Source organism: Gambusia affinis, linkage group LG23, assembly GCF_019740435.1.
Source record: "Gambusia affinis linkage group LG23, SWU_Gaff_1.0, whole genome shotgun sequence".
Taxonomy (NCBI): Eukaryota; Metazoa; Chordata; class Actinopteri; order Cyprinodontiformes; family Poeciliidae; genus Gambusia; species Gambusia affinis.
Window position 1 is genome coordinate 12590000 of NC_057890.1, and position 15971 is coordinate 12605970.

Below are 15971 nucleotides of genomic sequence, written 5' to 3' on the forward strand. Positions count from 1 at the left end.
ATTTCTGACAATTATGTAATTAAGTGGGCATTGATTTTCCTATAATGGGAGTGGATGCAAAAAACTGATTGAATTTATTATGGTAAAGTTAAAACAATGGCTATGAAGTATAAAAAAAAAAAGTTAATACCTAAAGCAAACCAGAGATGATGAATGTTTACCATGTTGATTGATTCTGTGTGTACAAACATTTAGTCCTCCTCTCTAACAACCTCTGATGCGTCCCCCCTCCTCAGGCAGAGCAGATAAACTGAGCTTCTCTTAAATGGTCCTGGCTCTATAAACTCTTAATGGCATCGTGCCAGACGGACGCTCACTCCGATACTCACTAACACACTTCCCTCTTCTTTTATTTATCCCTCTAAATTCTGCCTTTTTAATTTTAACACTAACACACCTTGAGCTCTGCCAGATTTTGCCATGCTGTGGCCATTGACATCATGTTTTTAATGGGGGTTTTTTTTAAACTAAATTCCAGGAAGCGTTTCCTTAATTTCTACTCAACAGTGCCTGAATTGGAAGTTGTGGGTTAAATCCAGTGTGATGTCGATTTCAGTATCGGTGGATGAATATAAAAGCTTTACTAATCTGGACATCACCTTGAACTCTCCATGCCCATTGTAGAACATGGTGGTGGCAGCATTATGGTATGGGAAGGCTATTCTCCGACTGGTCAGTGTTGAAGATTTTTATCTACTTTTTCATCTATCTTAAAATAAAGTTTGCAACTTGGCAAAATGTGAAAAGTGTGTGTGCAAGACACAGTATTCTCTTCATCAACTTGATCTTGTTTCCTTTGTTCCCTAGAACTTGTATCTTTTTATCACTCGCTTCTTAATTACTTTGCTTGTTCTTGCATTTAGTTATTTTTTATCCTCTGGTGCTTCTTTTTATCGCTTGTCAAATTGCTTTTATCATCAGTTAGAAAAAAAAAAAGATCCTACCAATCTCCCCTGACTGTTTTCCCTATTTTTATTATTTTTTAATCGCCCTTGGTATTAATTTTATCTAAGAGGAGCAACAGCAAGTGATCTACACAGCATTTGGTGGGAAGCTTGTTTGGCTTTTGCGTGTTCTAATTTGCATTTTGTCTTTCAGTGCTATGTCATGATGAGTAATAATCCCCAGGAATTAGAGTGGAGAGCTGCTCAGATCAGACCTGGCAGCAGCCTGATAATGAGCTCTGATTTAAAATGTTGTGTGATTATTTGCAGCTTGCATCAGCTGATGTTGCCCTGTGAGACTTCTGCTGATAATGTCATAATGCCTCCTTTACTATTTGAAGCGAAGGTAGAGGTGCAAGACATGAACGGTGTATTCGCTCAGTGGAAGAAAAAAAAAAAAAAACAAGCATACCTGGCTCAACAGAATTAGAAATAGATCTGAAATGTATTCTTCTTTTTGCCTGATTGGTTGCACAAAAAGCGCCTGCAGCATCTATTTTTGACCAGCGCACAGAAATCTGCACCCGAACCTGATATTTCTTTGTCCAAGATGTAATGAGTCTGTCATGGCAGCTCAAGTGGAAGATGGCTGTGTGGTTAGCAGCACTATCTGTTGTGCTCCGCTGCTTTTCACCAGTGTTTTCTGTCAGCAGCTGCCAGTGACATGACTGATTCAAACTGTGGCAGGCCACTCCGTGCTAACTGACACTGGTGCTAACCCCGCAAAGTTCATTAGCGTTACAAGCTAATAATGTCCAGTTTGCTAATCACAAGTCAATTACAAATACGGATGCGTTTGTCACTTCTCTGCTGGTGCAATTATTCTAAATCACCAGCGCTCACTTCTGCTATATCGATCCAGGCCTCATCTCTAAACTGTCCCGTAGGACTAGATTAAAATATAGCAGCACCGTTTATAGGCTAAGCTCATGTATCTGAACACCTGTGTTAGACCTTTAGTGAGAGGGCGTGCGCCAGAGTGTGTCAGCAGAAGATAGACTGTGGGGAAAACAGCTGTGAGGTAGCTTTTTAAGTGTGAGAGTGACAGATGAGTCGAGGAATCTTTAATTACCCAGGAAGTCCCTTGGGAAATATAGTTTTGTTTTTTAAATTTTCTCTGCCTATATTGTTGCTGCATTTATACAGAGGTCCTTCTTTTCATGTATAAACGTTGAGCAGGGCTCTCTGAAGTTGTAAAACGCTTTAGGCAACTTGAAAAGTTGTGAGAAGCTTAAGATGCAAAGAAGATTTTTGTTATTTATGCATCTTTTTTTTTTCTTTTCTTTTTTTTGCACACACACTGCCTCATGTGGTTTGTTTTAAAGTTCACAGTTAGAACCCCCCACTGTAGTTAATGGCACAGCGGGGTAATTGTGTTAATGGAGTTTGTGAGTGTAGCTGAAGATTGAGCTGTGTGGCTGGATGTGGGGAATCCATACAGGAAATAAGTAAGGATGCTCACGCGCAGGATGCCTCCAGGGATGGCTCATTCCATTTATCAAAGCACTATTCTGCAGTTTGGCACATATACTATTCTGCAAAGGAGGCTTTGTATCGTGGAATCCACTGCAAAGAACAGCTAAGGTCACTGATTGTATGCTACATGGAAACGTAGCGCTTCTTTACTCAAGATGCACAGCTGAAAGTTTAGGTCTGTTGGGCAATCTTCTTTTCATGTAGCCCAGATGTTGCTCATTAGCAGCCTGGCCCTCATAGTAATTACACGTTTTAATGAAATACAGAAAAATTATTGGATTAAAATTAATGACAGAATGGGGATATAAGGTACATTAGAGATAAGACTATTTTTAAGCATTTTTAAGAATATTTTTGTTTTTTACTGCCACAAATCAAAGGAATAGAAATCAAGTGAAGTGTAGAATAGTTTTTAGTCCAGGTTTTACTCGTCCATTTATAGTGGTTTTTATTCTTGTCTGATTCTTCAGTGATACCAATGCTGGAAAAAGTTTCTTTATTTATTTTTTTCTGGTGTCAGGTTATGTAAACACATTGTGATTTTTAATGACAAAAAAGAAACTGAAAATGCCTATTTTCCAAGAAGTAAATTTTCTAACGACAGACTTCCCCCTCTTAAATGTGTAGACAGTCCGCCGTGCTAACAAATGTTAAAATTTGACAAGTGAGACAATTAACTAGACAAGAAACAAATTAGCATTTAAATTCACAAAATCTGCTGATTTTAAGTGAAATGGAAAAACAACAAACATGTCTATAGATTTTGAACACTTTCCGACTAAGCTTAAAAGTCCATAAGTCATCCAAACGATTTCTCAAGTTGCCATCTTTACTTTTTAACTATGGTTTCACTGTCATTGTGCTCTACGGCTGTGGGGTCTTATATGGGCAGGTTTCACTCTCGAGCCAGTTTTCACGTCTTCCTGCTACCGTTGATCTGAGGACCGAACTAGCACGCGTCTCTTCATAGACTATAGGCCATCTTCTATGATGAATGCATATAAATGTCTGCCCACCATCATTTCCAGACTTATAAGAACCAAGATGTTGTCAAGCATTTTTTTTTTTATCTGGAAAAGAAAATGCATATTCAAAGATTCTAATTGGAATTCAACTGTAATCTCCTTTGATTACAAGGTGCCTTTGGGAGAGAGCAGGACAGTATACTTGGATCTGTTGAGTTACATGAGTGTGATCTCTTAACTGTATAAACCCATGCTGGTGAGCTTGTCATGTTCGTTCCCACCAAAGTGTCTGATCTTCTCCGACAGCCATGCTGGAAGGGAGGCTAACCAGCAGGCAACAGGAAGAAATCCCAGCCAGCCTCAGATCAGTGGCACTGACCCTCACAAATATGTGCACTTGTTTCCCTTTGCACTTGTCTGACTTTGTTTCTGTTATAAAATACTTTAACAATTGTTGAATATCTTAAGACTGCCACCAGGTATGTCAAACTAATCGCTTTCTCAAAATCGATAGTAAGAAAAGAATTATTCAAAGATAGTCATTGGCATCCAAATTGATAATGACTGTTCACATTGGCGCGTTTCATCCAACAGCAGTGCCAATGGCTGTTGTACTTTGTAGATAGCAGACATTCACCATCTCGCCAAGTTTGAAACTCTAACTTGGCAATTACATCTTGAACAAAACATCTGTGACCTTTTTTAGCCAACAAGACTAACACAGCAGCGTTGTTTGAAAATACTTTTCCTGTGAGGTAGACAGACAGGACATGCTAGCTCCGCTGACATTATGAATCTGATGTTTGAGAGCAACTTAAAAGATGACTTGTTGCCATTTACTGCTCAGCACATGTATTATGATGCTTATAGTTAAGAAAAAGTAAGCCATCAGGAGCAGTTTAGCTGGGACCTGTAGGATCGACCATTTAGAAATCAACAATGTCCTTTGGCTGCATTAAGACTGGACATTATTAAACACAGGACCGGAGTCAATCAAACCTTGGTTAGACTGCTTTAATACTTGGGTAAGATGTGTCCGATAATTTGTAGAAACTTTAAGAGTACATTTATCAGCTTGAAAATAATAATGGTAGTTTTAACTATTCTGTTGGCTGATTAGCCTGTCTTCCTACTTTTAGGAAGCTAGTGCATCAAGCTTGGGCTTCTGTAAGAAACCTTACAGAGCTCACATAGCCCCTGGTTTTGTCACCAGACATAATATACTTCCATGCATTAAATCTCTTCAAAAGAGTCTTTAGGACTCCCATTTAAGCCTGAAACAAACCATTTATTCTCATGATTTTGAAATTGTAACTTACTGATCCAAACCCTAGTGATGCACATAAGCCACATGGTGACAAATTCCTCTGCCGACCATAATCGTTAAGAGGTATTTGCCTATTATTGTGGTCAGCCTCATTGATGATGACTAAGTATGGTAAGCCTGCTTTCCATTCAGCATGTTGATGTTCACTTTGGGATTCCCTCATCCCACTCAGCCATGACAGGCTTTAGAGAGTTCTTTCTCTGGCTAGCTATGGTGCTTACAAGACAAGCTCCTCTCCATCAAACCACTTGTAAGATGACAAGTCTGAAGAGACCTCTTTTTATCCCCTCACCCCCTGAAACCCCCCAAAAAAGGCCTGGCCTCTTCTCTGCTTGCCATGCAGTATTCATGCATGGGCATGTTGAACGAGAGAAGTCTCTTAGGACCATCTCTCAGCCAAGTACTCTCAACTTGAAACAGTGTGGGCTACAAACATAAAAGCCGTTATGTTCCAGTACATGCTCTGATGATGACTGTTTAGTGCAGTTTTTCTGCTCTCTGTGCAGACAGAGAGGGTCTGAGATTGCATGAGAGAACAAAACGGGATGCATTATCAACAGTTGTTGAAGGGTGTGGAATCTGATTTCAGTGTTTTCCCTCCAGTTATGGAAAAGAAAGTTGAGAAAAAATATGGGTTTACCCTATTAAAGTTGTGATTAAGCAACAAAGACAAAAAAGAACAGAAATGGTAAATGTCACAAAGGTAAAGTTGTCATTTTTTAAAAATTTGTTTGTTTAATTACAGACTCTAAAAGCTTAGCATACATTAAGGACCTCATTGCCCCTTTCCTCTTGAGGGACTTAAGTCAAGAAGTACATAAACAAACCTTTAATAATCAGCTTTTTCTGTCCTCTTTATACAAACTTAAGTGTTCCTTCACCAGCTTAAAATCAATAAATAAAGTCGTAGCTTACCTACGCACCAGAAGGACTCAACCTGCTGAAGACGTGCAGCATTAGCTCATTCTTACGTCCATCACTTTCACACCACGTTTACCAGAACACCACCTGGACATGGCACGAGGGCCAGCGTTCCGCTCACTCTTTCAGATTCACAGCCAGTCAGAAAAACCAAGCGGTGCCAAAGCTCCGGGCCCCGCACCACCTGGCGTTCAGCTCATCAAAAGCCTCACACCAACACACCATCTCTCATTTACTCTCATGTCAGTTACCTGAATCCACTCAAACTGACTTGTGGTTTTCATGGAAATATGTTTTCCTGGTATCTCATGATGAGATCAGCTCCAGGTAGTACAGGTAAGTGGGAACTGATGGAGTAAGAACTGTGAAATGAACAGTTTTATGGTTAATAAAGGCAAAAAACTAAAATACTAAACCCTTTAGGGGGCTTTCTTGAACATGCAGTTACATTTTTAGCCAAACTGTCTATGGTCACCACTCATCACACTGGCATCTGTCTGGCATATGGGAGCTCTGTTGGGTCATCCAGACAAACACCACCACCAGCTGCTCTCTCCTACCCAAGCCCTTCACAATTACTGCATTTTTTTTCCCCCTCTGCAGAATGATGTCTTCCCCCTTCCCTATGATCAATATTTAGCTCTCGAAAACTGCGCTTCATCTGAAAACTAACCATCTTTAAGTTTTCCTAATTACTACTGTCTTCCTTGCTTTGCTGAAACATTTTTTAACAGAATTCAGGATCACTCTTCACTGCCATCATCATGCATTCTCCTTCCTTCCTGCGTATTTCATGCCACAGTTGTTTCCTAAATGAGAAAAATTCCTTGTCTTCGCCACGCCGGGTGGGTTTTTGCATGCATTTGAGTCATAAATGAGCCATTATGCTACCCCACTGGAGTCCATAGAAGAGCAGTGAAAGACGGATCCGGCGCATGATACACGGCGCTGTTTAACAAAAAACCCACGAAAATCAAGAGTTCAACTGATTGGCTGCTGTGTTCACTGAACTGAAGTGTGCAGAACGGTGAAAGACGAGGGGAAAGCTGATAAAGGCACCCTCCCCACCAGACGAGTGAAACTTTCAGTACGGCAACATTTCATCTTTGCATATTGTCTTGTAGTGCTCTTGACTTTGTATCTGTTGCGAAATATTTTTGCATTTACATGGAGACTTGTAATTAGTTTTGAAAAAAAACAAAAAAACATTGAATGTATCTTGTTGAAAGACGCACGTTCCTTGTGCTCTTCTTTTCTCTCGAATTTATCACTTGTGTTTCAGCTATGCAACTGTCCTCCACCTAAGTTTTAAATGCTGCTTTTGGATGTGAACTCCGACAGCGCCCCCTACAGAGCCCAAATGGCATCTACGGCCTTTCTTTTGTGTGTATCTGTGAAATATCGTTGGTGGGGCCCTCCATATGGTGACATCTGCCTGGTGGGACTAACGCGCCATACTCGTCCGCCTTCCAAAAAATCTCTTACCTTAGTTGGCTTTGATGGATGCCTTGTGCAGGCACAGCACTTTCCTCCCCACTCACACACCCACATGCACACATTCAGAGCCGCCGTACGATCCAGCTGTAGGTCTGTTATCTTGGCCGTGCCGTGTGCAGCGCAGATATCTAATCAACCTATGTGCACAAGCTAGCTAAGCAATTAAACTCCAGAGTCCTATCCATCCCCATCCCACTCGACTGTTTTAACATCTGGCATGCTTGTTTTGGTGCTTGAGCGCACGCCAGCTCGTCTGCTGCTGTAATCAGCTACAAAAAGCAGCGCGCAATTGAATCCGTGACATGGTCTCATCTTTTGCTGCAAGTGAAATTTGATTCTGTGTTCCTCCTTTGCAGCTGATGTCTTCCGTGTTAACCCAGAAAAGGCCTTAAATTCTTTGTCTGCCGCATGAATTTTGTACCTGAAGTGACAGAAAGTGACGTGCTGTGGTGTTATTTTGTAGAGTTTGTTCAGATCCTGTACATAATGTGGTCTGATATAGGAAATGGTGAAGGACACCTTCACTGTCAGGGTTTGTCACTCAAACTCTCCAAGGTCCATAGTTCCTCTTATCCACCTAAACAAATGCTCTCTCTCCATCCTCTTCTGCCCCCACCCCGACCCTGTGTCCTATTACTCATCACTGGTTCATTCAAAGAGGCTAAATGGCTGTTCTAGCAGAAGCAGTCAATATGCTCAATGTTTGCACAGTGGCCTTCATTCCTCCTCTAACTCTGCCACATTCTGTATACTCAGTAAATCTTTTTTTTTTTCCTTTACTGTAATAATTCTTCAAAACGACAAACCTTTCAGCATCTCGCTTCCAAAAATCCATCCACCCATTGTTACCTTTAGTTTTTAAAACGCAACATATTTAACGCCTGGCCTTTGGAAAACGGTCTTCCAGAAATGGAGAGAAAATGAGATTTCATCATTGTGACAAAGTTTAAAACTGCATAGAATTTCGAAGGGTGACTCCATGACTTCACCAGTGTAAGAGTTTGACCTTCATTTAAGAAAAATGGCACGGAAAATCTTTTCTCTACTAGTTTGTCAGCCGTCTGGTTTTTTTTTGTTTTTTTTTTGTTGTTTTTTTTCCCACTACTGTACAGTAAAATCAAGATCACGTTTGGGGTCTGTGCTCCTTTTTAGCTTGTGGCTCCCTTATGGTGGCCTGCTACTGCACTTGATTATAAATTGCTACTCCAAACTGACGAGGTGTTGGCCCAAGGCTAGAGAGGCAGGAGGATTTGAGGAAGGCTCTCATCTCAGTTGACTTTGATGGTTGAAGTTGTTGCATGAAGAGCAAAGTGATGTGCCGCACGCAGCGGGGAAAGCAATGACCCTAACAAGTGAGCCATCATGTGACGTCAAAAATCTCTGCTATGCTTCCCACACTCCCTGTAGTGACATAACCAGGCTGCGTCTGTGTGTTATCTGGATCCTGTTGATCTTCAGAGAACACGCTGCTCTTCGCAACCTCTGTTGCATGGAGAGTGAGCATGTACTCTTCCTCCGAGAAATTTGGGCTTTCAACTCAACTCAGAAATCTCCCTGCATGCTTGGAAGGAAATGTCTCCAGTTGAAGAGCTGGTGGAAATAATGCATCGGTTCACTATAATCCTTTTTAAATATTAATAATAATTATAATTTTAAAAAAGCAGACATTTGACATGGTTATGTGACATGCTAATAGCTCATCTCTTTCTTCTGTAGGTGACAGAGTACCTGAACAGCCAAGAGTCTGCCAAGAGTGCCAGGGTGAGTCGCGTTTAACATTTTCCTCCTGGTGATATACTTTGTTGATGGAACACAAATATATCAGTGATATCTTTTATTTTATTGCTTTCATCAGGGAGTGTCTTGCAAAAGTATTTATACCACTTCTCTGAAAATGTTGTCAAAGTGAAAGTTTTCTTATGGATTTTAGGGGACAAACCAACATAAATATAAGGATAATAATGCTCGTTATAAAACTTATTAGGGAGAATCTAAAAATTTAATCTAAAAAAAAAACTTAGACCTAGGTTCAGTTGAGGAAGCTCTCCAGTCAGCATGAGGCGGAACAATTTCATAAAGAAGAATGTGGCAAAAAGGACAGCCACACTTGTTTTCCTTCATTATTTCTGAACTTTGTGTTGATCTATCACGTAACACCCCCATCCTCTAATGACTGCGTTGAAGTTTTAGGTCATTACATGTTCAAATGCTAAACTTTTAAGGGAACTTCATGACCTTTGCAAGACTGTGAGTTGGTAACATTTAGATTTAAATTTACAGTGGTATTGATGTGGAAGAAAAATTTATGTATTCCAAACCTGCATAAATAAAAAGTAAATGCATCTTTTTTGTTAAGACAACCTTTCTATAACAGCTTCAACTAGATAGAACAAGCTGACATAAACTGTCAACCATTCCTGCTGCAGTTCTTAAACAGTACGTTGCTCCTGTGCTCTATTATTTACCCAGCGGTTCTCTGGAGTGTTCCCACGAAAAGACAGTCATGTGACTGTAATGGTGAGCTTGAGTCACATCTGAGTCGCTGCCGTGTTTTCAGGATGTCAGGGAGGAGCACAAAAAAGTCAGCGGTGTGAGAAATGGAAAATGGCTTCATTCATCCCTAATAAGTAGCGCTAATTAGCACAGTTGCTAATTAGCTATGAATCACAGTGTTAACAGCTGAGTGCATTTGCCTGAGAACAAAACAAAAAAACATCCTACACAGACACAGTTATGCATTCAAACAAAGAGATGGGACAGTTTTATAACATTTGCATAACTATGCACACTTTTGCAGCCACTTTGTGGTAACTGCGACATTTAAAGGATGCATGTGGCGGTTTATGAGGCGACGCACTGTCTGGGTAATGGAACAGGAGAAGTAATAGACTGAGTGGTGTTCGATGGAAAAAGAAAAAAAAAGTAAAGGGAGACGGCGATGCAGGCAGCCCTTTGCAGCTTTGCAGGAATTAAGTGTAATATATGTCTGGTTGTTTCTCCCACTGTGGTTGATTAAAGTCTTTGTCTTCTCATCAGCTTAACATTTGGCGCTATGGAGATTTCCGCGCAGACGATGCAGATGAGTTCGGATACCGCCGTTAAGGAGATAAAAAACTAAAGCAACCATCCAGTTAACGCCATTCCAAAGACCGACATGGACAGGAAGCGATGCATTGACGAAAAGATTAACCCAAACGACAAGCATGGACTCACTCTTCCTCCTTTTAGACATCTCATCCCTTCTGTCTGGCTTCTCTTCCACTTGAGCATAATTTTTATCATTTCTTTTCTCCAGCTTGCTCCTTCAGTGATGCTTAAAAATTTCATGATATAATTACTTTCCATGTATTCTCTATTTCCTAATCAGCCCCTTAAAGCTAGAGCAATCTGCACTGTTGCCAATCTGTTATTTGCCATGTTATCTTGTCAGCAAATTTCCTGTGTGAATGATATTAAGTGTGTTTCAGCCAATCATGTTCTTTAAACGTGAGGTTCTATCCCAATCCCAGCTTTATCCTTCGCTAGAATGGAACGGTTGCTTTTTTTTTGTTTTTTAAGGTAAACGCTCAATTTTTCTCCTTAGCAAATGCTTCCCTAATGAAATGTGTGATTATGTTGAAAGGTGTAAATTCCTTTGTTTTAGAGACGTAGTGCAGGTGAAGCCACACAGATGAGAAAACGGATGAATTTATTTTTTGTCTTAAGTGTATATTTCTGTGACACTTTTGCAGATGTTTTTGTGGGGAGTGTTTTGTCGTTTATTCACTCTCACTTCTTCTGACCAGTGAATATAGATGCCTTCATGTGGCATTGCATCATCTCTCTTTCTGTAAAAGTTTACATTCTAATACTGGTGGTGATCCTGTCTCTCGCAGTCTCTTCTCCTTCCGTCTCTTTATGCCATATCAGATACAGTGTTTGATCTTGTTTCCAGGTAATGAATCTTTGCATTCTATTAAAAATCTACGGAATAAAAAAATAAGCAAAGTACAAATATCCTGTTTATTTTTTCCTTCCAAATCTAACTGCATTTAGTCAGAAGTATGTTTGAAGTCACTTTTTAAAGCATTTGTTCCTCTGCAGAGCAATTGCTTTAGAGAAAACCACTCTGAACACGGGTAGTTGGCAGCCAGACATGATGCTTCAAATGATTTTTTGTGAAAAATGTCAGATTAAGATTGCATTTGAATATCAGGTCCTCTGCCGAGTTCTCTTTTCCCGGTTTCAAGTGCATGTGAATTAAAAAGCTCATCAACTTCAGTACAAAACTTACGCAGTCAAGTTTAAAAAGTGTGGATTATGAAAAGCGTTTCACCATTTCCCCATCTTTGGATATTATTTGGTGTTTGCTAAATGAAACCTGGTGGAAGTTGGAACAAAGTGCTCAAAAACATTTAATAATTCCTGATTTCTAAATGGATGCTACATTAAATTACAGCTGAAAGTCGACTTCCTCTGGTTTGTTAAATCAGATCTCGACTCCCAGGTTTGTGTCCATAAACCACCATCTAAAGCTTTTTGAAACAATTTCCACAAAATGAGACATGGAGCACTTCCTTAACGGACGTCAAATGCTCTGGGTTTTGTATCTCTGCTACATCTTTCAAGGTCACGCGGCTGAAACCCACGTCAAGGGTAAAATATACATCTGTGCATTTATGTTCACTTGAACGAGGCAGATAGTTCATTTGCATTGGAGATGTACGGTGGATGTTTTCATCGCCAATGAAGATCCATCACTTTTACCATGTGGTGAGTGACAGCTGGGTGTGTGAAGCCTTCCTCCTCAGCAGCCTAGGCTGATAAAATGAACAGGAGCCTCTGCCTGCTTCACAGTGAACCCTTTAAACTGCATTCAACCCATGATAGGAAATTTGGACTGCAGTTTGTGCACATCAGTGTCATGGGGCATATCACCGCAATATTTATTGTGCCATAGACCAACTACAGATGCTGATATGGGACAATAAAGATTTTCATCATTGCCAGATGAACTTGCAGTCACCTTTGACTTCAGTCTATTCTCTTTTTTTTATTATTATTGCAAAAAGACAGAAAATGCTTAAATCTAATCTGCTTTGCCCAGGAAAACTTCAGCAATAAAAATTGTGTAAAATCAGAGCACAGCAGTAAAAGATATCACTAGATATTGAATTGTTTAATTTAAAAAGTTGTTTAAAAAAGATGACTTTGTATAATATGACATAAATTTTGGAAAAATGACTCATGGTGTAGTACGATGTTGAAAATGGGGGAAAAAATTACAAATTAAGCCAACGCGTAAATTCAAGCTGAGACTTGAATTTACCCCGACCTGCGTCATCCAGTTGCCACGCCTACACCTCAGCCAATCATCACTGAAGAACCCCTTCATAAGGCTCAACATCTATGGATCCACCTGCTTCCTAGCTGTGCTTCGACCCACCTCCCCCCCCTCTACTATTGTCCTCCGAGGCTCCTCCCTCTCCAAACTTCACTCCACCACCAGTGTCTGGGCTCTGGGAGGGAAGAGGGGGGAGACTACCCTGAACCTCACCTAGAGCTGTTCGTGCAAGCTTGCGGCAATTCTCCGCATGTAGGTGTTCTGATGGGGCCAAAGAACTTCAAGGCAAAGAAAACTTTCTTACTGTTGCTTTTTTTTCTGTGCATCTCTCCAGATTGAAATAGTTTAATATAACCTAAAATTGTAATAGTATAGTTTTTTTCAACATTTTGAAAAAAAGATGACTACAGTATGGTATTCAAAATGTTCCATTGGTTTGTAAATGCCAATTTACCAACTTGTGCGACTTTAATTTGAAACATTATGTACAAATGTGTGTGTGGGTCAACAGACTCTGCAAACGGCATCATTCACACTTTGACCAATCATGCTAAAAGCTCAGTGACATTCTTCTCTAGCTTGTAGAATCACTGGCACCTTAGTTTATATGGCAGTGGATGACTCTTAAATTTTTATTGTTCATGTTCTCTGTTTATGTTTTTAGGGTCAATCATTGTCTGAATAAATGAAATTAATTGATTGATATGACACTAAAAATATGAAAAAAATATAGAATATTATGATGTTATAAACAGACCAAAAAGAACTCATAGTATAGTAAGAAGTTCAAAACAAGTAAAAATGACACAGAACATTATTTCATTCAAAAGGGGCAAAAATGACTCATAGAATAGTATGATGTTCAAAACGGGCAAAAATGATGTAGTAAAGTATGACATTCAAAACGCTCCAAAATGATTCAGTATATATAGTATGGCGTTCAAAATGGAAAAAGATAACTCATAGTATAGTATGATGTTCAAAATGGACAAAAATGACTGAGTATACTATGACGTTCTAAATGAAGAAATTACTCATACTATAATGTGACGCTCAAAATGAGAAAAAAATGACAGCATGGTATGATGTTCAAAAGGGGCAAATTTTTTGGACATTTTTGACGTCATAGTATAGTATGTCAATTTTTTGGAAATTTTTGGCATCATACTATACTATGCCATTTTTCCAACATTTTTGACGTCATAGTATCGTATGTCCTTTTTTGGACATTTTTGACGTCAGTATAATATGTCATTTTTTCAACATTTTCAAAGCCACAGTATAGTAAAATAATTTTTTGACATTTTTTTGATGTCATATTATAGTATGTCAATTTTTTGGACATTTCTTTGGCATCATACAATAAATACTATGCCATTTTGTAGACATTTTTGACGTCATGGTATAATATGCCAATTTTTGGACATTTTTGACATCATAGTATATGGTATGTCATTTTATCGACATTTTTTTTTTCTCCCACCAGGGGGTCTTTTTGTGTGTTCTAGTGTCCCTTATATGAAAGTTGGCTGACAGGAAGGAGGAAGGAGAGGGGGAAGACTTGCTGCAAATGTTGGCCGGGTCCGCGAATTGAACCCGCGACGGCTGTGTCGAGGACAAAAAGGCCTCCAAATGTGGATTGCTCTATCCCCTATGCCACCACAGCACTGCCCATTTTTTTCGACGTTTTCGACGCCATAGTATTGTATGTCATTTTTTGGAAATTTTCAAAGCCTTAGTATAGTATGTTGTTTATTAGAAATTTTGAAAAACCATAGTATAGAATGTCGTATTTTGCACATTTTCGACGCCATAGTATAGTATGTCATTTTTGGACATTTTGACGCCATAGTATAGTATATGTTTTTTGACATTTTTATAGTATAGTATGTGGTTGCATTTTGACATAGTATAGTATGTAGTATGTGCACATTTGTATAATATAGTATATTTTTGCCATTTAATCATAGTATAGTATGTGTTTTTGCATTTTGACGCCATAGTAGTATGGTATGTCGTTTTTGCAGATTTTCAGCCATAGTATAGTATGTAGTTTTTTGCACATTTTGACGCCATAGTATATGGTATGTTGTTTTTTGCACATTTTAAATAGTATAGTATGTATTTTTACATTTTGACGCCATAGTATAGTATGTACATTTTTAGCACATAGTATAGTATGTAGTTTTGCACATTTGACATAGTATAGTATGCCGTTTTTCACATTTTATACATAGTATAGTATATAGTTTTTTGCATTCGGCATAGTATAGTATGTCGTTTTTGCACATTTAGCGCCATAGTATAGTATGTGGTTTTTTTGCACATTTCGGCGCCATAGTATAGTATGTTTTTTCATTTTGACGCCATAGTATATGGTATGTAGTTTTTTTGCACATTTTCGACGCCATAGTATAGTATGTGGTTTTTGCACATTTTGACGCCATAGTATAGTATGTGGTTTTTTTGCACATTTTCGGCCATAGTAGTATAGTATGTAGTTTTTGCACATTTTGACATATAGTATAGTATATGAGTTTTTGCACATTTTCGGCCATATAGTATAGTATATCGTTTTTGCACATTTTTGACATACATGGTATAGTATGTGGTTTTTTGCACATTTTGACATAGTATAGTATGTAGTTTTTGCACATTTTCATAGTATAGTATGTCGTTTTTTGCACATTTTTGACGCCATAGTATAGTATGTGTTTTTTTTGACATTTTTCGACGCCATAGTATAGTATGTAAGTTTTTTGCAGATTTTGGCCATAGTATAGTATGTAGTTTTTTGCACATTCGGCATATGGTATAGTATGTGGTTTTTGCACATTTTCAGCCATAGTATAGTATGTATGTTTTTTTGCATTTTACGCCATAGTATAGTATGTAGTTTTTGCACATTTCGACATAGTATAGTATAGTAGTTTTTGCACATTTTACGCCATAGTATGGTATGTGGGTTTTTGCACATTTTGACGCCATAGTATAGTATGTGGTTTTTTGCACATTTGACATAGTATAGTATGTTTTTGCACATTTTGACGCCATAGTATAGTATGTAGTTTTTGCACATTCGGCGCCATAGTAGTATGGTATATGCGTTTTTGCACAGCGCCATAGTAGTATGGTATGTGTTTTTTGCACATTTTCGGCGCCATAGTATAGTATGTGGATTTTTTGCATTTTAAGCCATAGTATGGTATGTCGTTTTGCACATTTTGACGCCATAGTATAGTATGTCGTTTTTTTGACGCCATAGTATGGTATGTGGTTTTTGCACATTTTCGGCGTCATAGTATAGTATGTAGTTTTTACATTTTGGCGTCATAGTATAGTATGTGGTTTTTTGCACATTTGACGCCATAGTATGGTATGTAGTTTTTTGCAATTTTGACCATAGTATAGTATGTCGTTTTTTGCACATTTACCGGCCATATAGTATAGTATGTCGTTTTTATTTTGACGCCATAGTATAGTATGTGGTTTTTTGCACATTTTGACATCATAGTATA

At 38.8% G+C, this 15971-nt stretch overlaps 1 protein-coding gene across 1 annotated transcript in view; it reads left to right on the forward strand.

Annotated features, from left to right (window-relative positions):
• snd1 (staphylococcal nuclease and tudor domain containing 1) overlaps positions 1-11124 on the forward strand; it is a 172654-nt gene extending 161530 nt beyond the window's left edge. The window contains exons 23-24 of the mRNA XM_044107651.1: positions 8847-8891; positions 10167-11124. Of these exons, the coding sequence (XP_043963586.1) occupies positions 8847-8891; positions 10167-10232 (111 nt within the window). The 3' untranslated portion in view covers positions 10233-11124. The remainder of the gene's footprint in view (positions 1-8846; positions 8892-10166) is intronic.
• Positions 11125-15971: the final 4847 nt, after the last annotated feature.